General features: G+C 43.4%; 1 protein-coding gene and 1 pseudogene across 2 annotated transcripts in view; one reads left to right on the forward strand and one right to left on the reverse strand.

Annotated features, from left to right (window-relative positions):
- The window catches only part of LOC308620096 (forkhead-associated domain-containing protein 1-like), an 88,868-nt gene extending 63,322 nt beyond the window's left edge, over window positions 1-25,546 (reverse strand). Inside the window, exons 1-2 of the mRNA XM_081239425.1 lie at window positions 24,867-25,546; window positions 5,384-5,590 (exon numbers count right to left, since the gene is read on the reverse strand). Of these exons, the coding sequence (XP_081095551.1) occupies window positions 5,384-5,590; window positions 24,867-24,959 (300 nt within the window). The 5' untranslated portion in view covers window positions 24,960-25,546. The remainder of the gene's footprint in view (window positions 1-5,383; window positions 5,591-24,866) is intronic.
- The window catches only part of LOC308620770 (centrosomal protein of 78 kDa-like), a 1,829,729-nt pseudogene that overhangs the window by 930,470 nt on the left and 873,050 nt on the right, over window positions 1-26,209 (forward strand). The window lies entirely within an intron of this gene.

A 26,209-nucleotide genomic window follows, 5' to 3' on the forward strand; every position in this document is an offset into this window, starting at 1 on the left:
TTGGCCGACAGAGGGCGCTCTTCTCGCAAGACAGGACGTCATGACATTGCAGGGACAGAAGACAGTATCCAGGAGCCACGTGGGAGAGTCTGGCTGGACTGGGAACAGGGCAGAGCAGGCTACAGGGAAGGCCAGACACAGGCAGTCATGGGGATGGGGCTGCCGACAAGGAGCTGTCAACCCCCTCATGGAACAACTCGGCACGTCATTTGTGGCGCCTGGCTTCCTTTTTCATTCTGGCCATTTCCATCAGTTTTGCCATATTTCAGAACAGAGAAAGACATGATGGATACATACGGGTGACGTGGGTTTCCTTACTCAGCTGCCTTGTAAGAACGGCGCCACTGTGACTAGCACAGCTTGTTTCCACACCTCCTTTCCCAGAGCTCAGAAAGCACGAGTAAAGGCAACAACCAACAAAACCCACAACACGGCAGCACACCTGACTCTGGGACTTCAATTTCCCACGCCTGGTGCCAAGACTCTATGGGATTAATCAACGGTTGCTTCAGGGCATTGCAGATGGCCCTGCGGGTTATGTCCTGCACAGTTTCAGTGGGCGCCATCCACATGGACTACGTTGTGAATGGTGACCCTGGAGCTGTGCAATATGGCAGCCCTAGGTTATACTTTGATGAGAGAGCTATAATTTACACAGTATGGTCCTGGGGGCTTCCCTGGTGGCGCAGTGGTTGAGAGTCCACCTGCCGATGCAGGGGACACGGGTTTGGGCCCCGGTCCGGGAAGATCCCACATGCCGCGGAGCGGCTGGGCCTGTGAGCCATGGCCGCTGAGCCTGCACGTCCGGAGCCTGTGCTCTGCAACGGGAGAGGCCACAACAGTGAGAGGCCCGCGACCACAAAAAAAAAAAAAAGGATGGTCCTGGGCACAACCTGGCTGCCAATGCACTTTGTCAAACAAGAGTTTTTCTTTATATTTTTCCATCTTGTATGTTATTCTATGGGTAATTTATCTGCAAATGTATTTATCTGCTAGCGGGGGCAGGTCTTGGGAGGTTTCCCTGTCCATAAGGACACTTACAAAGGAGGCATCTTGGCTGCTCCATGCTGGTTTGCTTGACTCTAAAGCTGAGGGTTATCATGTGCTTATTAGGTGCCAGACGCTGGACTAAGCAATTTACGCACTTTGCCCACTTAATACCACAGTCACTCAAGGTGGTAGGAACTATTGTTACAGGAGTGGGGACCGAGGCCCTGAGAGGTAGATGATTTGTGCACGTCCAGTATAAAAGCCGGTCAAGAGCAGGGCTGGGACGGCGCTGGAGTCAGCCTGATCTCAGGGCACGTGCTCTAACCACTGAGACATCTGCAAACACATCTGGATTCCTAACCGCCCCGCACCTCACCCGCCTCCCCCAATAAAATGCCGTCACACCCTCCTCTATTGGTTAGGGTCACCACAAAACCTGAAATAAATGCTTTCATTTGGGAACTCTTTGTCGGGAGAAGAACAGTTCTCATCATACTGAATCTGTATGATATCAGGGCAGTCCTCCGTGGAAACTCCATCCAAGGAGGAAACACAGCGCCCTCACCAGGGACCCCAAAATCAATTGGAAACAAGAATAGGCCGGAAGCAAGACGGCCACGAATTTTTTAGAAAAACTGGGCTTCAAAATATTTGATGAGAGATGCTCTTCAATACCTCTCCCTTTTCCCCTCTTCCTTTCTCTTCTTTTAAATAGCCAGCAGCTTGGGGTCATCAGGAAGTGGAATTTGTAGGAAGGTGTCAGTCAGTCCACAGGCTGCCCTCACACGGACGCTGCAAAGGACCCCTCCATGAATATGAGCATCATGGATGGAAGCTCCTCAAGCTGGGGACGCCCCGGCAGAGAGCACTTTTGAGAAGATGGGGCTGTGGAGAGTCCTGCAAAGTGCCCTGGGCACAGGCCAGGGGAACACTTGTGCAGCTGCCTGCAGTCAACTGAGGAATGAAGCAAGGTGCAAGTGCGTGTAGGAATAAGAATTGAAAAAATCCGTGCATATTCGAGTGACCGTGAGAGTATGCTTTCCTCGGTGTGAAAACCAGTCAAGGCTACTGCTCCAGCTAGCATCAGACTAAATGGTTTTCTCCCCTCCTTTTTCCGCAAGTGGGGATAGTGTTTAATTTGCACTGACTAGCTGTGTGGCCCTGGGGAAATTACTTAACCTCTCTAAGTTTCGGATTCCTTGTCTGTCAAATGGGGATCATGGGAGAACCCATCTCATAGGTTGCTATGAACGTGAAATAAGGGAGAGCAGGTGAATTGCTTAGCACAGTGCTGTTCACGTCAGTGATTCCTCCTGCTGCTCTCCTGGTTTCTCTTCTTACAAAGCATCTTCTTCCGTCTTATCTACTCAAGGTTAGAGGTCGTCATCACTTTTTCCCACAATTATATAAGAAGTACCTTGTAAAATAAAGTCCCCATTCCATAGTTGTACACCCGTGTGCATAACAAACTTACTCAAAATGGCCAAAAGATGGAAGCAACCCAAGTGGCCATGGATGGATGAACAGGTAAACAAAATGTGGTGAATCCATACAATGAAATATTCAACTGGAATGAACCATGAGGATATCATACTAAGTGAAATAAGATGGTCACAAAAGGACAAACAATGTAAGATACCATTTATATGAGGAACCTAGAATAGTCCAATTCACAGACACAGAAAGCATGGTGGGAGGGGAGGAAGGAAGCAGGGGGTTTGATGTGATGGGCATAGAGTTTCAGTTTGGGAAGATGAACAAAGTTCTGAAGATGGATGGGGGTGATGGCTGCACAACAGTGTGAATAGATTTAATGCCACTGTGAACTGTACACTGAAACATGGTTAAGATGGTAAATTTTATGTGTATTTTACCATAATTTTGAAAATTAAAAGTTAAAAACAAACCCCAAAATGAAATACCTCCAAGGTTTCTCCGAGGTTTGGGGTGATAGAAATGGAGGAAAATGTTCTGAGAGCAGGTTGTGGTGATGGCTGCACAACTCCATCAATATATTCAAATTGATTGAATTGGACACAAAATGGGTGAAGTTTCTGTTATGTAAATTGTACTTCAGTGAAGCTGTTAAGAGCAAGCAAGCAAACAAACACATGCTGTGATGGGGAGGAAACTTTGGAGGATGAAGGAGCTGTTCACTGTCTTGATTGTGGCTATGGTTTCACAGGTGTACCCATATGTCAAAGCCCATCCACTTACAGACTTTAAACATGTGCTGTTTATTGCATGTCAATTATATCTTAATAAAGCTGTGTTTTAAAAAGGCAGAAGAGTATTCCATATATAACGAACTCCTTATAATATATTAAACTCCTTAGAATATATTAAACAATATAATTTATTAAACAATGCCCCCTTTGGATGGAAATTTAGGTTTCAAATTTTATGCCCCTATAAATAATAGTTCAATAAATATCTTTGTAGGAAAAAAGAAGAAAAAAATGCAGATATTGTTTGCTGCTCCCCCTCTTCTTCTCCCCACGGGCAGGCCACAAAGTCAGAATTTCCCAGGGAGGGGGCCTGGGAACCTGTAATTTGACTGAACATTCCTGAAAAATTCTTGGAATCAGACATGTTGGGGCACATTGAATCAAACTTCATGAACTTGGATTTTCAGGCTTGGGAGTGTGAAATCCCCTTTTCTTTGATCCCTAAAAAATTCTGTAAGTGTTCCATACAAATGATTCTAAATTTCGGTTTCCCTCCTATTGGCGGTGCATCAGAATCATCAGGGAGCTTGTGAGAATGCATATTCCCAGGCCCTACTCCCAGGGAGGATGTGTATGGTTGCCAGATTTCGCATAAATAAAGAAATGAATAAATCAATATATAATAAACTATAGGGTGTCCGTTAAATCTGAATTTCAGATAAACACCAAATAATTTTTTTAGCATATGTGGTTCCTTGCAATAGTTGGGCCACACCTGTACATAACAATTATTTGTTGCTTATCTGAAATTCAGATTTAACTGGGTGTCCTGTATTTCATCTGGGAATCCTAAGTATGAGTCCTCAGGCCTGGGGTGAAGCCCAGATCTGCACTGTTGGTCTGCTCCCCACGTGCTTCTGACGAGGGGGATCCTTAGAACCCATGTTGAGAACCCCTGATCAGGTCAACACCTTCTATGTCAGGAGCCCCTCCTCAGGGCGGCCAGTGGATCCCAGTGCATCCCACAAGTGAGCACACTTTAATGTTGGTCCAAGGAGGAAAAGGGGGCTGAGAAGCAGCAGGAGAAAACTGTCCCAGGTTTTCAAAGCCAAACGTGGTGGATACGGTGTCACGGGCCCTGCAGCCTGAGGGACGGTGCTCATCTTCTCTGAGTGAGTATTTAAGGCTGCCTAGTGGACCCACACCCCAGGATTCTGTCTAGATTCTCTAAACTTTATTTATTTATACCCAGCCTCGTCCCAGAAAGGACTTTAAGCCTCGGAGGTCTCAGTCCATGCAGGGTTCTTGGTGCTGGCGAGTGAGGTTAACACGCCGTCTCTCTGGGACACACACAACAGGTATTAATTGTGTGCTCACCACGAATGGGCATTATTCTGGGAGCTTTACAATGATAACCATCTCATTTAGCCCTTGAGATAAGCCTGCAAGGTCATTGCTGTCGTTGGCCCCATTTTGTAGATGAGGAAACCGAGGTTCCGAGGGGTCCAATGGTTTGTGCAAGAGCGCACCGAGTAGGCCAGTGGCAGAGCTGGGGTTCTGACCCAGGACTGTGTTGCTAACCAGCCCCCATCCTGCCTCCCTACTGAACCAGATACTTCTTGTCACTGAGCTTTGCTGGGCGAATTTTGGGTTACGTTCCGCTTAACCTGGGGCCATACTTTAGGTCCTGATCCCGGGAACATTTCTGATCCGGTGTGATAACAGCTGGCAGGCCTTGAGCGTCTACTCTGGCCAGAGACTTTGACTTTTTATACATAGATACTCTCTCAACGCCCTGCACCGCTAAGAAGACCCAGACCCAGGCATACAGAGAAGCCTGGCCGAGGTCACAAAGCTAGGAAGTTGCAGAGCACTGATCTGCCTAAAAAGGAAGCATCCATCTCTGCATCTTCAGAAGCACACACTTGCTTTCCACCTCCCCTCGCCAAGCTTCACTTTTCAGGAAAACGCTCTCGCTCCGGGCTGGTCGCTAGGCAACCCTTGCATGTAATTCCACGAAATGCCCAGAAGAGGGCGCGAGGACTCGCTCTCCCCGGGCACCCACGCGATGGGGCTGAACTTCGCAGAATCGCGAAAGCAAGAGTGACGCGCTCCAGACGAACTCTACCTGTGGCCGTACCCGAGCCCTAGGCTGCACGGAAGGTGGCACAACACGGCACCTCTGCACCCCACCCCACCCCACCCCCGCAGGGGCCTGGACTCACCGAGGCTGGGTTTTCGATGACCAGTTCGTAGGTCAGCCCTCTGGACCCAAACCTCAGGATGTCTCCGGGTAGGAGCTTCACAGCCACGTTCTGAATGTGGCACTCATTGACGAACGTGCCGTTGCAGGAATTGAAGTCGTGGAGAACAAAGCTGCTTTCGGCCTCATTATATTCAATGAGTGCGTGATGGTTGTCGACGTCTGCAGACTGAAATGCAGAAGGGGGACAGTCAGAGCCAGCAATAACAGGAATAACAAGGAATAACTAGTGCCACTGACACTGGGGGCCCCAATGTGCTAACCACTTCATCTGGCTGGACAGTCACTGCAATCCTCATTTTAAGAGGAGGATGCTGAGGGTCAGAGAGGTTAAGTGACTTGCCTAAGGCCACACAGCTAGTGAGTGGAGGGTCACCAGACCCTGACAGCAGACCCAGAATAGATGCCCAGTTTTGGGGTAGGGCGTCAGGCAACACAGAGGCAAGAGGGAACTCGGGGGGAATTGGCCAGGAATTGGCCACTTGATAGTTCTCTGATCCCATGCAAGCATCCTTTTGGTTGTCCCGAGTGGCAAGACAGCAGAAATGGCCCAACACAAACCAGAAAGGTCAGTTGGCAAGTGACAACTGTCCATTTACTGCAAGTGTTAAAGTTCAGGGGAGGTTTTGTAATAATTGTTGTTTGTTCTATTCATTTTTAAAATAACATGTTTTTTGTAATAATGCAGAAAATGAGAACTAGAGAAAAACACAAAGAAGACATTAAAATCACTTAGACTCCCGTCCCCCAGAGGCAGGCACCGAGAACACGGTGGTTCACATCCTTCCAGTCTTTTCTCTATGCTTACAATCTTTTTAAAAAGTTTAAACACAATTGAGCTCACACCACAAAACATAGTTTTATAACTACCTTTTAAAAGCCTTGGTGTACAATGAAGGTTTTTCCCATGTGCTTAATTATTACTGTTGCTTCTTAAAAGCTAATCAGAATTTATCTAACCAAAGATGATCTATTTTTCAATAGGGGCCCTGGTGTGACCACATTTCCCTCAAAAGAGAGAGACCCCAGACAGTGATTTGTCAGTGGCCTCAGAAACCTCCTGTGTAACCACTTTAATAAGAAGAATGAGCAAAACTCGGCACCAAGGAGGAAATATCACATCCCCACCTGGCCCCGGCGCCCTGGACTATGGGCTGCAGGGCACGTGCGAAGTCCTGTGTCTTCTCAGGACACTGCCTATGAGCCATCCACTCCAGCCTGAGACTTTGCAAATATTTTCTAAGTCACTCTTCTCAGAGTGCCTCACCCAACTTTCATAGAGAGTACTTGGACTTAGAAATCTATACTAATGTCCCACAATATAATTATAACCTATAGCTTATATTAATAATAGCTTATAGTATATGAATAGATAATAATATAACTGCATATATTAGTAGAATATATTAATGACACATTATGTGTAATTACACAAATGCCAGGAAATTTGCTAAGTGCTTTACTGCATTATCCCGTTTCATCTTCACAATAATTCAAAGGGATACTTCCTCATTTCAAAAAAATTTAATTTTTTATTGAAGTCTAGTTGATTTACAATGTTGTGTTAGTTTCAGGTGTACAGCAAAGTGATTCAGTTATACATATATATAATATCTATTCTTTTTCAGATTCTTTTCCATCACAGGTTACTGCAAGATATTGAATATAGCTCCCTGTGCTGTACAGTAGGTCCGATAGTTACTCATTTCTTAGATGAGGAAACTGAGGCATAGAACGATTAAGTGTGCCCACAGTCAGCCACTTTGACTCGCTTGGCTTGTTCCCAGGTTTGCCTGATTCAAATGACTGTGCCTTTACCCACTTTTCAAATTCCTACCAAACACTTTGGCACTTAAAATACTGAAACACAAGAAGAAAGCAGGAGTAGCTCTATTAATTTCAGGCAGAGCCAACTTCAGAGGAAGGAAAGTTATCAGGGATAAAGAGAGGCGATACATAGTGATAAAGGGGTCGATTCTCCAAGCAGACATAACAGTCCTTCACTGTATGTACCCAACAATAGAGCATCAAAGTATGGAAGGCAAAAACTGATAGAACTGCAAGGAGAAGCAGATGAATCCATCATGGTAGCTGGAGACCTCAACAGCCCTCTGTCAGTGATGGGCAGACCCACCAGGCAGAAAATTAGGAAGAATGAAGTTGAACTGAACAGCACTACCATCATCTGGATCTAACTGGCAACCACACAGCTTCATCCCACAGCAACAAAACACACATCCTTCTCAAGCTCCCATGGAACATTCATGAAGCAGACCACATTCCAGGCCACAAAATATACCTCAACAAATGTAAAAGGATAGAAATTATGCAAAGTACGTTTTCAGAACACAATGGAATTAGGCTAGAAACCAATACCAGAAAGACAGCTGGAAAATCCCCAAATATTTGGAGATTAAACAACACACCTCTAAATAACAGATGGGTCAAGGAGGGAGTCTCATGGGAAATAAAAATTTATCTTGAGCTAAATGAAAATGAAAATACAACCTATGAAAATTTGCAAGATGCAGTGAAAGCAGTGCTTGGAGGGAAGTTTATGGCATTGAAGGCATACATTTGAAAAGATCTAAGCTTCCACCTTATGAAACTAGAGAAAGAAGAGCAATATAAGCCTACCACAAGCACAAGAAAAGAAGCAATGAATGAAATAAAAAGCAGGAAAACAATAGAGAAAAGTCAGCAAAATAAAGAGCTGTTTGGTTTTTTTTTTTTTTTGTAAAGATCAATAAAATTGACAAACCTCTAGCAGGATAACCAAGAAAAAAAGAGAGAAGATACAAATTACTCAAATCAGAAATGAAAGCGATGGCATCACTACTGATCTCATGGACACTGAAGGGATAATAAAGGAATATTATGAATAATTCTATGCCCACAGATTTTATAAGTTAATGAAGTGGACCATTTCCTTGAAAGACACAATCTACTGAAACTCACACAAGGAGAAATAAATACTCTGAATAGACTCATATCTAGTAAAGAATTTGAATCAATAATGAATAACCTTCCAAAATGGAAAGCACCAGGCCTGGATGGGTTCACTGGTCAATTCTATCAAACATTAAGGAAAGAATGATATCAGTTCTAAATAATCTCTTCCAGAAAATAGAAGAAGAGAGAACACTTCCCAGCTCATTCTGTGAGGCCAAGCTTATTCTAATAGCAAAACCAGATAAAGATATTGCAAAACAGGAAAATTGCAGACCAATACCTCCCATGAACATAGATGCAAAATCCTCAACAAAATATTAGCAAATTGAATCCAGTGATGTATAAAAAGACTTCTACACCACAGTCAAGTGGGATTTATTCCAGGTATGCAAGGCTGGTTCAACATTTGGAAATCAATTAATGTAATCCATCACATCAACAGCGTAGAGAAGAGAAATCGCATTATCATAACAGTAGATGCAAAAAGAGCATTTGACAAAATTAAACACCATCCATGATAAACTAACAAACCACCAAACCACCACAACAACTCTTGGCAAATTAGGGATGGAGGGGAACTTCCTCAACCTGATAAAGTACATCTATAAAAACCCTAAAGCTAACGTCATATTTAATGGTGAGAACCTAGAAACTTTCCAATTAAGATCAGGAATAAGGTGAAGATGTCCCCTTTCACCACTCATTTTCAACATTGTACTGTATGTCCTAGCTAATGCAACAAGGCAAGAAAAGAGAATAAAAGATAGATTGGGAAGGAAAAAGAAATCTTCTTTGGTGAGGTGTTTGTTCAGATCTTTTGCCCATTTTGCAGATGGCATGATTGTCTATGCAGAAAATCCCAAAGAACCGACAGAAAGCCCTCCTGGAACTAATGAGCAATTGTACCCAGGTGGCAGAATACATGATTAATATACAAAAGTCAATTGCTTTCCTATATACCAACAATGAACAAGTGGAATATGAAATTAAAAACACAACATCATTTACATTAGCACCAAAAAAAAAATGAATTACCTAGGAATAAATCTCACAAAATACTTAGCTATGTGAAGAGGTATATGAAGAAAACTACAAAATGTTGATGAAAGAAATCAAAGTAGTCTAAATAAATGAAGAGATATTTCATGTTTATTTGAAATTCCTTAATGATATATGATGTTTAACATCTTTTCATATGCTTATTTGACATCTGTAGATTTTCTTTGGTGAGGTGTCTGTTGAGCTCTTTTGCCCATTTTTAAGTTGGGTTGTTTGGTTTCTTACTGTTGATTTTTAAGACTCATTTATATTGTTTATTTATTTATTTTATTGAAATGTAGTCGATTTACAATGTTGTATTAATTTCTGCTGTACAGCAAAGTGATTCAGTTATACATATATATACATTCTTTTTAAAATATTCTTTTCCATTATGGTTTATCACAGGATATTGAATATAGTTCCCTATGCTATACAGTAGGACCTTGTTGTTTCTCCATCCTGGATGTAACAGCTCACATCTGCTAACCTCAACCCCCCACTCCATCTCTCCCTCAACCCCCTCCCCCTTGGCAACCACAGTCTGTTCTCTATATCCATGAAGACTCATTTATTTTGGATACATGCTTACAGCATCTTTATTCATAACTGCCCAAAACTGGAAGCAACCAAGATGTCCTTTAAAAGGTAAATGGATAGACAAATTGTGGTACATCCATACAATGAAATACTAGTGATAAAAATAAACGAGTTATCAAATAACAAAAAAGACATGGAGGAATCTTAAATGCATATTGCTTAGTGAAAGAACCTAGTCTGAAAAGGTTACATACCGTATGATTCCAACTGTATGAAATTCTGGAAAAAGTAAAACTATAAGGAGAGTAAAAGATCAGTGCTTGCCAGGGGCACAGGGGCTCTGGGGCTCAGGATGAAGACGAGGGGCACAGGGGATTTCAGGGCAGTGAAAATATTTTTTATGATACTGTAATGGTGGATACTTGTCACTATACATTTGTCAAAACGAAAGAACGTACAACGCAAAGAGTGAACCCTAATGTAACCTATGGACTTAGTTAATAATAGCATATCAATATTGGTTCATCAGTTGTAACAAATGTACCGCACTAATGCATGAGGTTAATAATAGGGGAAACTGTGTGTATTGGAGGGGTGGATATATGGGAACTCTCTGTATTCTCTGCTAAAATTCCTGTAAACCTAAAACTGTTCAAAAAAATAAAGTATTAAAAAAAATGAAAACACATTAGCTCTTTGGAAAATGTCACCCACATCATCTTCATCACCATTGCCATTGATCTTTGTGTCCTTTGAACCTTTGATAACCCATGAATGAGAGAAATTCTGTCTGTGACATTTTGTTTGTCTCTTGCCAGGCTTCACTGCGTTCAGTTCCTCAAAAACTGTCAGGCCATTATTAAGACATCAAAGCAAGCAGGAAGTTTTCAATGACTCCACAAATTTGGGTGAGCCTCTACCACATGTTAGGCCAGGAGACAGCTTCCTAGTTCGGCCCTATAATATCACTCGCTCCCTTTACTTGGAAAATTGCTAAATGCTGCTCCTGGACAGACGCCCTGCTGCTAATACAGACTGAGTCTATAAGCCCCAGCCTACTGAGCTGTCCCACTATGAGATGAACTGTTATTTATTCATTATTATTTTTATTATTATCCTTATCGTCCTCTCACATATTTTGAGGGCTTCCTGTGAACTGGGCCCTGCTGAAGCATTTTGTGTGCATTTTTATCATTTAATCTGCATGACAGCCCTAAACAGGGACTCTATTGTTATCTCCATCTTAGAGATGAAGAAGCTGAGACTCAAAAGCTGAAGTGAGAGGACAGCCTCACCTTGATCCCAAACCCAGACAAGGACACGACAGGACAACCACAGACCAGTATCTCTTGTGAACACCGACACCACAGTCCTCAACCAAACAGGAGGAAACCGAATGCAACAGCACAGTAAAAGGATCATACACTATGACCAAGTGGGATTTATTCTTGGAATGCAGACCTGATGGTTCAACATATGAAAATTAATCCACGTAATACATCACATTAACAGAAAGAAGGAAAAAAATGATCATCTCGATGGACGTACAAAAAGCATTTGACAAAATGCAACACTCTTTCATGATAAAAGCACTCAACAAACAGGGAATAGAGGGAAATTACCTCAACATAATAAAGGTCAAATATGAAAGGCCCACAGGTAGCATCATACTCAAAGGTGAAAGACTGAAAGCTTTTCCTCTAATTTCAAGAATAAGATAAGGATACCTGCTTTTGCCACTTCTATTCAACAAAGTACTGGAAGTCCTAGCCAGAGCAATTAGGCAAGAAAAAGAAATAAAGACATCCAAATTCGAAAGGAAGAAGTCAAATTATCTCTGTTCACAGGCAACATGATCTTACATGTACAAAATCCTAAAGAGTCCATGAAAAACCACAACCCTCTTAGAACTAAAAAATACCATTCACTAGCAAAATCGTAGGACACAAAATCAACACACAAACATCAGTTGTGTTTCTATATGCTCACAATGAACAATCTGAAAAGGAAGTTAAGAAAATAATTTCATTTACAATAGCATCAAAATGAATAACATATTTTGGGATAAATTTAACCAAGGTGGTAAAAGATGTGTACACTGAAAACTACAAAGTGCTGCTGAAAGAAATTAAAGACACAAATAAATGGAAAGACACCCTGTATTCGTGGGTTGGAAGACTTAATATTGTGAAGATGTCATTACTACACAGCAGGATCTACAGATTCAAAATCCCAACAGCAGTTTTTGCAGAAATAGAAAAATCCATCCTAAAATTCATATGGAATCTCAGTGGACCCCAAATAGCCAAAATAATCTTGAGAAAGAAAAGCAAAGTTGGAGGTCTCACACTTCCTGATTTCAAAACTTACTGCATACAAAGGTACAGTAATCAAAACAGTGTGATACTGACATAAGGTCAGGCACATAGGCCAATAGAATAGAATAGAGAGCACAGAAATAAAAGTTTGCATATATGGTCCAATGATTTTTGACAAGGGTGCCAAGATTATTCAATGGGGAAAGAACAGTATTTTCAACAAATGATGCTGGGAAAGACTGCAAAAGAATTAAGTTGAACTCTTACCTTACACCATGTATAAAAATTAACTCAAAGTGGATCAAAGACTTAAACAGAGTCTAAAACTATAAAACTTTTAGAGGAAAGCACAGGAGGAAAGCTTTATGACATTGGATTTGGCAATGCATTTTTGGATATGATACCAAAAGCATAGGCAGCAAAAGTAAAAATAGATAAATTCAACTATATCAAAAATTAAAACTTCTGTGAATCAAAGGACACAATAAACAGGGTGAAAGGCCATCTAGAGAATGGGAGAAAATAGTTGCAAATCACAAATCTGAAAAAGGGTTAATATGAAGAATATATAGAGAACTATAACTCAACAACAACAACAAAAAAGAACCCCCAAATAACTTGATCAAATATGGGCATAGAACTGGAATAGACATTTCTCCAAAGAAGATATATAAATGTCCAACAAGCATATAAAAAGATGCTCAACATTACTAGTCATTAGGGAAATTCAAATCAAAACCACAGTGAGATACCACCTCATACCCATTAGGATGGCTACTATCAAAAACAAACAAACAGCAACAGAAAATAACAAGTGTTGGCAAGGATGTAGAGTAGGGGAACACTTATGTACCGCTGAGAATGTAAAATGGTGCAGCTGATATGGAAAACAGTAGAGCGGCTTCTCAAACAATTTAGGATAAAATTATCATATGATCCAGCAAGTCCACTTCCGGGTATATACCCCAAAGAACTGAAAACAGGAACTTAAAGAGTTATTTGTACACTCATGTTTATAGTAGCATTATTCACAATTGCCAAAAGGTGGAAGCCACCCAAGTGCCCACTGACCGATGATTGGATAAGCAAAATGTGGTCCATCCATACAGTGGAATATTATTCAGTGTAGGAGGAAGGAAATTCTGACACATGCTACAACATGGATGAACCGTGAGGACATTATATGAAATAAGTGTCACAAAAAAGCAAATTTTGTATGATTCCACTATGTGAGGTACATAAAGTAGTCAAGCTCATAGAAACAAAATAGAACGGGGGTTGTCAGGAGCTGGGGAAGGGGAAACGGGGAATTGTTGTTTAATGGGTACAGTTTCAGTTTTGCAAGATGAAAAATTCTGAGGCTGGTTGCACAACAATGTGAATAACTTACAACTACTGATCTGTACACTTAAAAGTGGTTAAGACGGTAAACTTTATAGGTATTTTACCACGATTTAAAAAATGGCTAAGATGAAGGGACTCACTCAACATCAGGATGCTGGCCCAGGGCAATATCAGGGTTTGAACCCGAGTCTAATTCCAAAACTTGTACCTTTGATTTGTACCCTGTGATTTTCAGAGTAGAGAGTGATTTAATAATGAGAGAGGAGACAGGCAGGACCTAATATACAAAACAAGTGCATTTTTTAAGGCTCCTGCATTGAAAATGTCTTTAAAAAGTATATAGTGAGTCCATAAAATATTGAGACGTTTCAATTTCTATTAAGAATGACCATCTGCTCTGATGACCCCTGTGCTTTAAGGAAGCCTCCTCGGGAAGCTGACTTAGTTATGACATTGCCCTGAGGTTCACTGACATTGTCGCTGAGGTTCGACGTGTACCTGGAACCGTCCTTTGGAGCTAGGTTTCAACCTTGCATCACCTGGCACTGGGAAGCCCCATCTCAGACCATAACCTCCCACTCCCGGCCTTCCTTATCCTCTGTCTCGTCCTCTCCTTGAGTCACGTAGCCTTTGCTCCCTGTTTGCTCCCTAGGGGTAATGCCCTATGCTCAACCAGCCTGGGCCCTGTTCAAGCTCACCAGCTCCTTCAAGCCCATCCCGGCCCCCAAACCCTCCTGCCACCCTCACACTTCTGTCCTGAGGCTGGCCCAGTGCCCTTTGGGCCCCCCAGCCAGCAGGTCCCTGCTCTCAGGCTTTTCATTCTACTTTGACAACAGCCTCCTAGGTCTTCACCTCCTGCACCTGCCTGCATCCTCCGTCTGCTTCTCCCGACCCTCCTCCATCCCTTTACACGGCGCCCTCTGCCCAGCAGGCCCACCTGTGCGGCTACATCCATGGGCTGATGGGCTCCTTGTGTCTGGTTTCTGGTTGGGTTTGGCCAGTGGGGGGGGGTTAGAGATCAGAGCAGGGAGAGAGCTTGGGGTACTTACTCCCCTGGCTTCCATTCTCTGGGGCCACACAGCTTCCCTCAGAGGACTCTACCCAGCCCTCGGGGTCTCCAGGTCCCAGGAAATGCCCCTGCCCCTCACCCCTCAGCTCTGGGGGTGGGAACAGTCCTCACTCATACTAGCTCTGGGCCCTGCACTATCCTTTGTGGTTTCTCTGAGCCCTGCCCACTCCCTATGGAGTCCCTTCAGGAAACTCCCCTCCATCACTCCACACCCCTGTGAATGTGCCTTCAGCTCCCTGCCAGGACCTGGACTTCCCAGGCTTGGAGAAGCTCCTAGATGGGACCTTCAAGGCTTCTCTTAGCTGCCAAGGGCTTCCGGGTGGTCCTGCCTTCATCCCACCCTGGTCTGGTCCCTCTCCTCAACCATCTCCTCTTCTGCATCCTCACCTTGACAGTGTAACTTCCGTCTAACCTGTGAACGTGCTCACCACCCCCTCGGCCTGGAAACGCCGCCCCTTCCCCCTTCCTTTCCTTTATTGTCAAATGGCTTCAAGAGGGTCCTCTCCCGCTGGGTCCTCAACCCACTGCCATTGCCCTCGGGGGCCTCCTCGGGCTCTCGGCCTCCCTGTGACATGAGACACAGTTTTCAGAGAGAGGCACGTGGCCTGATGGTTCAGGGGTTGGGGGAGCAGGGCAACGTGGTGGTTATTAGAATGGGCTCGAGTCCAGCTCTCCTACTTCCTAGAAGGGTGACCTTGGGCAAGTGATACCTCAGCTTCCTCATCTGTAAGGTAACAAAAGGACAGTCTTATAAGCTACTGGTGACGTATAAATGATATAATACATACTAAAGCACTTAGAAGAGAACATAGGGCAAATGGGAAATGTTCTCTATTATGAGCAAGAGGATGGGCTCTGGAGTTAGAAAGCCTTGAGTTCAAGTCCCACCTCTGCTACCTTCCAGCTGTGCAGCCTGGGGCACGGTTCTTTGCTTCTCTTTGGTTGCTCCCTGAGCAGCAAAAATAAGTTTGATAAGCTGGGCTTCGTAGGATTGACAAAAGGTACTGCTTGGTGACATGTTCTAAGGAGTGGGATAACATTTTTGAAATTAACTTGTGTGTGTGTGTTTGTGTGTGTGTGTGTGTGTGTGTGTGTTTTATCTATTTCTTTTAACCTTTTGGTTCTAGGCTATCCCATCCCCCAGCCCCATCCCCCCACTGCCTCCAGAAAGGGATGTAGTGCAGAAATAGTAAAAAAAAAAATGGGGTTTTCAAAAGAATAAGGATATGAGGAAACGGCCAGGTGCTGGTGAGATGACGGGTCTGGGATTGGAAGGAAAGAAGAAGCTTCTCTGCTTCCCCATCAGCTGGATCCTTCCTCCCCGGTCTCCCCGGGAGAGCCCTGTGGACCGGCAAGGCCTCAGGAGAGGCTGGTCCTGAAATCAGACTGCCCGAGCGTGGTGCCCAGTGCCCCAGCCTCCCTCTGTGACCTCAGGCAGGATACTCAGCCTATCTGTGCCTCAACGCCCTCATCTGTAAAGTGGGGCAAACAACATTAACCTCCTAAGGATGAAATGAGTTAATACACTCGAGAGTGCTCAGAACAGTACCTGGCACAAAGCAAGCTGTCTCTGTGATGAATACCCTCAGCCTGGCAGCAGCTCTCTGGCTCCCTCACCTCTCTGACTGCTTCCAGGTCTCCACGCCGGGCTCCTCTCCCCTCAGATGTCCGTTTCCTCCGCACTCTGTCCATGGGCTGGGGCCACTGTACCACCCCCTCGATTCGCAGGTGTGTATTTCCAACCCCTGGTTCATCTCCAGGCCCCAAACTGCCTGGCTGCTTCCGGGATGTTGAGGTGCTCACTCAACCAGTCCTGCTTCCTGCCCTCTTGGTAACGGGATTATCACCTGCCAGCTCATCCAGCCATCTTTCTCCATGGCCTGTGGCATTGATCCTACTGATTCTTCCAGAAAGCTCTCAGACCAGTCCCAAAGCAACGGTCCAGTCAGGTGGTAGTATTAATGTGGTGGGCAGAATGGTCTCCCAAAGATGCCCATGCCCTGATCCTCAGAACCTGGGAATATGCTCCATGAGGTGGCCAAAGGGACTGTGCCGATGTCAAGGTTACTAATCAGTGCTCTTAAAAGAGGGAGACTAAGGACTTCCCTGGTGTTGCAGTGGTCAAGAATCCGCCTGCCAATGCAGGGGACACGGGTTCGAGCCCTGGTCCGGGAAGATCCCACATGCCATGGAGCAACGAAGCCCGTGTGCCACAACTACCGAGCCTGCGCTCCAGAGCCCACGAGCCACAACTACTGAGCCCACGTGCCACAACTACTGAATCCGCGTGCCTAGAGCCCGTGCTCCACAACAAGAGAAGCCACTGCAATGAGAAGCCCGTGCACCGCAACAAAGAGTAACCCTCGCTCGCTGCAACTAAAGAAAGCCTGTGCTCAGCAACGAAGACCAAACCCAGCCAAAAACTTTTTAAAAATTTTTTAAAAAGTGGGAGACTATCCTGGGTTATCCAGGTGGGACTAATTGAACTCCACCAGTCCTTATAAGCAGAGAACTTACTCTGGCTGGATTGGAGAGATAAGTGGTGTTTCTTGCTGGGCCCCCACTTAACAGCCCCAATGCTCCTCTTCCTGGGAAAGCACCAGGTCAACGTTTCCTCTTTACCCAAATCCCCCCCTAGATGGCACCACCTCAGTCTGTGGCATGAATGAGGATCACAAGAACATTCATCTCACATTTCACTGACAACCCCCATTCTCGATTCCACAGGGTGGAATTTCCCTAGCTTAGTCAATTATCTTGTTATCTCAGTTAACTGAGAATTTCCAATTTAGATATTAGATGTTCCCTAAGCTAAATTTACACTCAAAAAGTGAAGCTTCTGTTTTTAGAAGCTTGAGTCAGCTCAGTCTGAAACTCAGCCCCACCTCCCCCGACTAGCTGTGTGATTTGGGCCAGTTCCTTAACCTTTCTGAGTCCCATGTCCATGTCATCAAATGAGGATAATAATGATAATAGTAGTTCTCACCCGCACAGGATTTGTTTTGTGGATATAATTCTATAAATACAGAACATACATAGATGATGTATAAAGCCATGTGAGATGCAGTAAGTAGTCCATAAATGTATGCTGTAGCTGTTTGTATTATGTATGCTATTCAAAAGATTATGATCTTTCTTTCATCTCACATCCATCAGAATGGCTAGTATAAAAAAAAAAGGGAAATAACAAGTGTTGGTGAGGACGCAGGGAAAGTGGAACCCTTGTGCCCTGTTGTGAGAATGTAACTTGGTGCAGCCACTATGGAAAACAGCATGGCAGTTCCTCAAACAATTAAAAATAAAATTATCATATGATCCAGCAAGTCTACTTTTGGGTATATATCCCAAAGAACTGAAAGCAGGGCCTTGAAGAGATATTTATACACCCATGTTCATAGCATTGTTTGCAACAGCCAAAAGGTGGAAACAACCCAAGTGTCCATCAGTAGATGAATGAATAAACAAAATGTGGTGAATCCACACAATGGAATATTATTCAGCCTTAAAAAAGGAAGGAAATTCGGACACATGCTACAGCATGGATGAACATGGACATTATACTCAGTGAAAGGATATTATACTCAGTGAAAGAAGCCAGTCATGAAAACACAAATACTGTTATGATTCTACTTATATGAGATACCCAGAGTAGCCAAGGTCATAGAGACAGAAAGCAAAACGGTGGTTGCTGGGGCTGGGATGGGGGGACAAGGGGAGTTGTTGTTTCATGGGTGCAGTTTCAGTTCTGCAAGATTCAAAGAGTTCTGGAGATGGATGGGGGTGATGGCTGCACAACAGTGTGAATATATTTAATGCCACTGAACTGCACACTTAATAAAAGTGGTTAAGATGGTAAATTTTATGTTATGCATATCTTACCACAATAAAAAAAAATGAGAAAAATGAGATCACGATCTAGCCCTTTCCTCTGAACTTTTTCCTCTTGGAAGCCCTCCATCTGCTGGTGAGAAACTAGTCCCATCAATTGCTGTGCTGGGTACTGACCAATGAAATCAGCCGCCAGTTCCCAAACAGGGGACAAAACATTCCCTGAGGACTGGTGAGACCTAACAGGTGAACCACCAGAGCAAGGAGCACTTGGGGAGAAGCCAGGGGTGAGGTGGGGGTGAGGGGGGAGGATGGGAGCACGACCCAGGCAGGAGGACAAGCGCGATGCAGATGGGGAGCCAGCAAGTGCACCCTCCCAGGCCTGTTTCATTCCGTGGATTTCCCCACAGAGAGTCCACCTGTCACCTTATGTCTCAAAATGCAGGTGTTCGCTTAGAATAAGAGAAATGTGAATTAAAATGACACAGGTACCATACTTCACCCCGTAGATCAGTGAAGATCCAATGGGGGGTCAGCACCCTAGGCTGGGGAGGGAGTGGGAGACGGGCATCCACTGCTGGCAGGACACCACATCCGGAAACCTCTGGTGGACAATTTGGCCATGCCCATCAGAGCTACAGCTGTGTGTGTCCTTTGACAGAGCAGACATACCTGCATGTCCGTGAAATTACGCAAATAATAGGAGAATCCCAGCAGCCTTGTTTATAATAATAAACAAGATTATGGTGTAGGCTCTGGTTCTTTCCTGAGAGGCAGCCCAGAACTGACAGGGGCCAGGAAAAGGGACGAGAGTCATCCGGCTGGATGGGATCTGGGGTATGTGTATGAGATCAGTCTGGCTTCACGACCCTCAGATCGCACGCGAGAAGGGCTGACACAGGCTGCAGACATGGCTGAACCCATGAGAAAGGAGATGCCTGGCAGGACACTGACCACCGAGGGTGAGGTGTGGACACCAGCATTTCAACCCCCTGTCATGTCTGTTCTTTCTTTTTCTCTTCCATCTCCACCTTCCTAGCTGCAGCCCTGCACTGACTTGGGCTGTCCTAGAGCTCAGTCTTCTAGGGATCCTGGGACTTCCCCAGGGTGGGACTGGGGGAGTCCCTGGGGAGGGGGTAGGGTCAGTCAGCCCTTCATTGTTTACCCTTCGCTTCTCTTTTCCTCAAAACAAAGTTTATTGAAAGAATACACACACACACACACACACACACACACACACACACAAGCAGGAGCTCTGCTGATCAAGAAGGGAGAGGGAGGGAGCACTGATGGTGGGGTTCTCAAAGTGTGGTCCTGGAGCCAACTCCAGGGACTCCATTCCCCCCACCTGAACCTGGGGAGCATACAAATGTGAAGATTCCTGGGCCTTACCCCAAACCCACTGGGTCAGAATGCCTAGGAGTTCATGTTGAACAACCACTCTTAAACATACGGAAAATCCAACAACCACTGGCTTTGGTGTTTCTTCATTCTGGAAGAACTGAGTCCCTTTCTCAGCAGAGTTTAAATAACAGCCATATCCAACTCTAAAAAATACAGTTTACAAGGCACATCAAATCATATAAATTATAACTTGCAAGGTTTAGCTGTGAAATGAGCAAGGCTGAGGCTTTTGAGCCGTGTAAAATGGGAGAGGGGAGATTGTGAATAGAGCTCCTGATGGCTCGTCTGCACACAGCAGCCGGGATGTTCACTGGCAGGTCTCCCCCTTGTTTACAATCCTTCAAGCCTTCTTCCCACTACTTTCAGATAAAGATCCAAACCCTTATGGTGACATGAAGGAGGCCGACTTGTCCCTTAGCCCTCCTCCTTCCCACTCTGACTTCTGGACGCCCTGGTTTTCTCTCAGTCCCTTGGGTTCACAATATGCTCTTCCACCCCAGGGCCCTTGCACATGCCATTCCCTTCTCCTTTTGTCTAGTTAAGTCCTCCTTGTCTTCCATATTCCTTTCCTTTACAGCCCCAATGTTGGAATGGAATTAGTCACACCTTTGTGGGATCATTTGACTTATTTCTCTCTCTCCTGGCAGCTTCCTGATGGCAGGGACCATGTCCAGTTCTGCCATCACTGTACCCCTAGACTTGGCTCGGTGCTGAGGCTCTGGGTAAATACTGTGCAATGAATGAGTGATAGCAACAGTTATCACTGTTGACTATAAACAGTTCTCACTAGCCTGGCTATAAACAGGCTTCCTATTGCCTTAGGGAACCAAACGCCTTACAGGATATAGAAAAAAGTCTGGAGGGTAAAACCCTGCAAATATCAATATTGATTTTTCCCTGAGCCAAATGATTACAAGTGACTTTTATTTTCTTCCTTATATTTTCCTTTCTCCCAATTTTTAAAAACAAGAAGCATGTAACTACCTTCCATTATCGGAAAGAGTAAATGATGTCGAAATACTACGATACCAATAGTCAAAACAACATGTCAGCCTTGCTGATGAGTAGAAATCTTTAGAAGCATGACTGCCTATTCTTTAGGATTGATCCAGGCAAATAAAACAATCTTTTTTATTTGCTAGATGTAACCTCTGGGTAATTGCAAGGATGATTTTTAGTAATATAAATCCCTGACATTTTTTTTTTTTTTTTTTTTTTTTTTTTTGCGGTACACAGGCCTCTCACTGTTGTGGCCTCTCCTATTGTGGAGCTCAGGCTCCGGACACGCTGGCTCAGTGGCCATGGCTCACGGGCCCAGCCGCTCCGCGGCATGTGGGATATTCCCGGACCGGGGCATGAACCCGTGTCCCTTGCATTGGCAGGCAGACTCTCAACCACTTCGCAACCAGGGAAGCCTAGTGACGTATTTCTTAAGCTAAGTCTGAGGAGCAGTAAGCAGTCAATTATTTATATACAATGAATGCAACTCAATTTCTGTCTTGTTAATAACTGTCCTCATTAGTTCCCTTTTCCAAATGGCTTATTAATATCAGTGGGTCCTCATCTCAACCCTGTGCACCACTGAGGATTCTTCTCAGTCTCTGTTTTAGGAGACCATAATAATGATCATTGTGTCATTCAGTGAGCACCACATGCCAGGCTCTTTATATGCATTTCTCACTTAATCCTCAGAATAACCCTGTGAGGTAAGAGGTTTACAGACAGGGAAAAGGAGCTCAGAGTGATTAAGTCATTTGGTTGAAGTCACTCAGCCACAAAGTAGCCTAATGAGATTCAAACCCAGGTCTGTCTATCTCCAAAGCCTGTGCTTTTAAAAATTACTACAGTTTTCTAATATCATAGTCCGGTTCAAAACAGAGATCTCTGTCTCTACTTTAGCCAGACAGGAAATAAAACGACCCCAAATCTATGCCTTGTTAGGATAAAGAAGAAACTACAGTTCTTCTTCTTCTTCTTTTTCCTCCCACTTTGCACACTGAACAGATGTTCTGTGTCCTTGAAGGGAGACCATATCATGGAGGAGAATCTCACGGGGAGGTTCATGGAGTTATCTTTAAATCTGTTGCGTTTACAATAAACATTCTCAGAAAACTAGGAATAAAGGGGGAAATTTCTCACTTGGTAAGAACATGTATAAAAACCCTACAGCTAACCTCCTACTTAACGGTGAAAGAGTAACTGCTTTCCCCTAAGGTCAGGAACAAGCGAATATAAGGATTTATACACTGCTCTTGTTCAGCAGAGTCCTGGAAGTCTTAACCAGGGAAATAAAGCAAGGAAAAGAAGATTAAAAGCATTCAGATCTCCTTTTCTGAAAGAAGAAATAAAATTGTTCTTATTTGCAGATGACATGATTGTTTATGTATAAAATCCCAAGAAATCTACAAAAGCCCTTATATAAGAAAGTGCAGTTAAGGTTGCAAGATACCAAGAAGCATACAAAAATCAACTGTATTTCTATATACTGTCAATGAACATGTGGACACCAAAATTAAAAATATAATACCATTTACAATCACTCAAAAAAAAAGAGAGAGACATACTTAAGTGTAAATCTAACAAAACACGTACAGGACTCGTATGCTGAAAACTACAAAACACTCATGAGAGACACTGAATAAATGGAGAAATATACCATGTTCATGAATTGGAGGACAATATAGTAGTATATCAATTATTCTCACATTGATATATAGGATAAAACACAATTCCAATCAAAATTACAGCATGATATTTTGTGTATACAGACAGGCTTACACTAAAATGTAAATGGAAAGGCAAAGCAACTAGAAGAGGTTAAAAAATTTCTTTAAAGAAAAGTGGGAGGAATCACTCTACCTGATTTAAGACTTACATAGCGACAGTAATCAAGGCTATGTCATAATGGTAGATCCATTATGACAAATAGATCCATGAAACATAATAGGGAACTAAGAAGTAGCCCCCATAGAAAGTATGGCCAGATTATTTTTGAAAAACTTGCAAAAGCAATTCAATGGAGAAAGGATAGTCTTTTCAACAAATGGTTCTGGAACAACTAAATATCCACATGCAAGAAAAATGAACTTTGACCTAAATCTCACATCATAAACGACAGTGAACCCAAAATGGTTCATAGATTTAAAAATAAAACTATAAAACACTTAGAAGAAAACGTAAGAGAAAATCCTCAGGGTCAGGGACCTTGTGGCATGTTCTTAGACATGACACTAAAAGCATGGTCTATAAAAGAAAAAATAACTACCTGGACTTCATCAAGAGTTAAAGCTTTTGCTCTGTGAAATACTCTGCTAAGAGAATGAGAAGACAAGCTACGGATGGGAGAAAATATTTGCAAACCATCTATCTGACAAGGGACTCATATCTAAAATACATAAAGAATTCTCAAAACTCAATGGTAAAAAAACTAAACAATTCGATTAGAGACACTTAAAAGATATGAAGAGATATTTCACTGAAGAGGATATGCAGAAGGCAAGCACGTACATGAAAAGACATTTAACATCACTATCGATTTGGAAAATGCAAGTTAAGACTATGATGAGATACCACTACACACTTACTAAAACAGCTAAAATGAAAAACAGTGTTTATGCTAATTGCTGGTGAGGATGTGTCTCATACATTGCTGGTGGAAATGAAAAATGGTACAGCCATGCTGGATAAGTCTGGCAGTTTCTTTACAAACCGAATATATATAAACACATATGTTAATCCATGCAATCATACTCCTGAGCATTTATCACAGAGAAATAAAAACTTATGTTCACACAAAAACCTGTACACAAATGTTTATAGTACATTTATTTGTAATAGCCCCAAATGGAAACAAAATGTCCTTCAAAAAGTGAATGGTTAAACATAGGTGATACGTCCATACCGTGGACTATTACTCAGCAATAAAAGAACAAGCTAATAACCTAAATGGATGTCAAGGGCACTACACTGACTAAAAAAAAAAAATCAATCACAAAGGTCATACATACATGATGAAAATTATAGAGACGGAGAACAGATTAGTGGTTTTCGGAGCGTGGGGACGATGGTGGGAGGAGGAATTGTGACTATAAAAGGAGCATCACAAGGGACATGTCTGATGATGGAATACGCCTATATCCTGAGGGCCACACCCAAATCCACACGTGGTAAAATGGCACAGGACTCCACACATGCTTCGTGCCATTCCCTCTACTATTTGTGCATCTATAATTATTTCAAAATAAAGTTGAAAAAAATCTGTTGAGTGAAGTCTGAGAGTGGTCTGCCTTTCACAGTCCTAAAGGGATTCCATTGCATTTCTCTTTCTGCTTCAATATTTTAATCCCTTTCAAAATGGTAAAAGGCTCAAAGCCACTGTTTGTATAATTCCTTACTTACAATTTCTTCCAACTTCCTTGGCTGTCAATGAGCTGGGACTGTGGACCAAGCCACAGCTAATTCAGAGAATGGAATGAAATGAAGTGAGAGAGCGCTGAGGCCATGCGCAGGGCTTACCCTGATTTACTACTTGGAGGTACGGGGGCGGGGGAGGGCTCTGAGGGGCCCATAGTCTCCAGAAGCTCTGGAAAGGGCGAGAGGCCATTGCTCAAGCTGGGCACTTCAGGTGGCCGTGGCTGCCAGACGCGGAGCAGGTGAAGGTCAAGCATCAGCTCTACGCCCACCTTCCAAACCGCGCCATCAGGGTGGGACACTGCAGACACAGTCAGCAAAGGACACAGGGCCCATCGCACTTTGCACTGTGCTCATTCTTACCACATGTGCCAGGGAGACCCAGCACATGCCGGGATTGGTTATTGGTGGCACACCGAGGAAGGCTGGGACTGTTAGCCAGAGGCTGTGCTTTACAAGAGACTGGAGTCCACAGAACAGTAAGGACTTTTGGTGGTGTGAGGGGTAGGGAGGGTCGGGGACTGGCTAGGAAGAGGTCTTACCTCTAAAACAAGGTCTGAATTTTCATGCCTTCCAATCGTAGTGCTTTTATTCAGGACAAAATAGCCTTCTGCACTCTTTAGATAGGCTTTCATATTCTCTGCTTTCCCTATAAAAGGTTTTCAGAAAACAATTTTGTTAGAAAAATACAGTCCTCTAATTATTCAGTGTCATATTTAGAATGAATGGAATACACCATAATGTCCACAGGAGAAGTCAGCAGAGGTAGGAGTGGATAGCTGGATTTAACAATGATCACAATGATAATTCCGCACATTTTTAAGACTGTCCTTTTAACAGTGATAGCCGGCATAGATGAGCTTGCTTCTGATCACAAGAGGACATCCTTTATGTAACTCAGAGCACAAACAAGCAATAGCAAAAAAAAAAAAAACCCAAACAAATCTGAATTCCACTGATAACCGCTCTCCACCTCCCATTAAGCTTAGTTTGGGGTTAGTTATCTGACAGAATCAAATACTCAGTGTTACTAACCCACCACTTACTAGCTCTGTGACTCTGAGTGAGTTACTTATTCTCTCTCTATGCCTCTGTTTCCTCATCTGTAAAATGGGGCTAATAATACTCTGTATCCCAAAGAGTTTTGTGAGGATTAAATGTGAAGCATCTAGAATGGTGATTGCTACACTAAACACCCATTTGTCCTACTGTGATTGTGACTGTTATTAATCTTGGGCTTCTGAACTTTGACTCAAAAAACCCCAACTTCTACAGAGCTTCTTAAAGTGTGGAAGAGTCAGTCATCGAGGAAATGGGCATGAGAAGATACTTTCTTTTTAAGTCACCACATTCCTTCATATATTTAGGTTGAAAAAAAAATGATTTCCAAAGACAAAATATCAAGATTATAGCTTGGCTGTACGGTCAAGACTCTGTACGTATCTTTTCCTGGCATTTTATTAGGAAAATGTCAAACACACAGAAAAGTTGAAAGAAGTGGATGGTGAACTTCTATAGAACCACCACCCAGATTCTACAATCAACATTTTGTTCTATTTGCTTTATCACATATCTACCCATCTATACATTTTATATTTTAATGCATTTCAAAGTAAATCCTATACATGTTTTTAAATTTTATTTATTTATTTTTGGCTGTGTTGGGTCTTCGTTTCTGTGCGAGGGCTTTCTCCAGTTGTGGCAAGTGGGGGCCACTCTTCATCACGGTGCACGGGCCTCTCACTATCATGGCGTCTCATGTTGTGGAGCACAGGCGCCAGATGCACAGGCTCAGTAGTTGTGGCTCACGGGCCTAGTTGCTCCACGGCACATGGGATCTTCCCAGACCAGGGCTCGAACCCATGTCCCCTGTATTAGAAGGCAG

This window comes from Mesoplodon bidens (assembly GCF_964165515.1).
Source record: "Mesoplodon bidens genome assembly, chromosome: 7".
NCBI lineage: Eukaryota > Metazoa > Chordata > Mammalia > Artiodactyla > Ziphiidae > Mesoplodon > Mesoplodon bidens.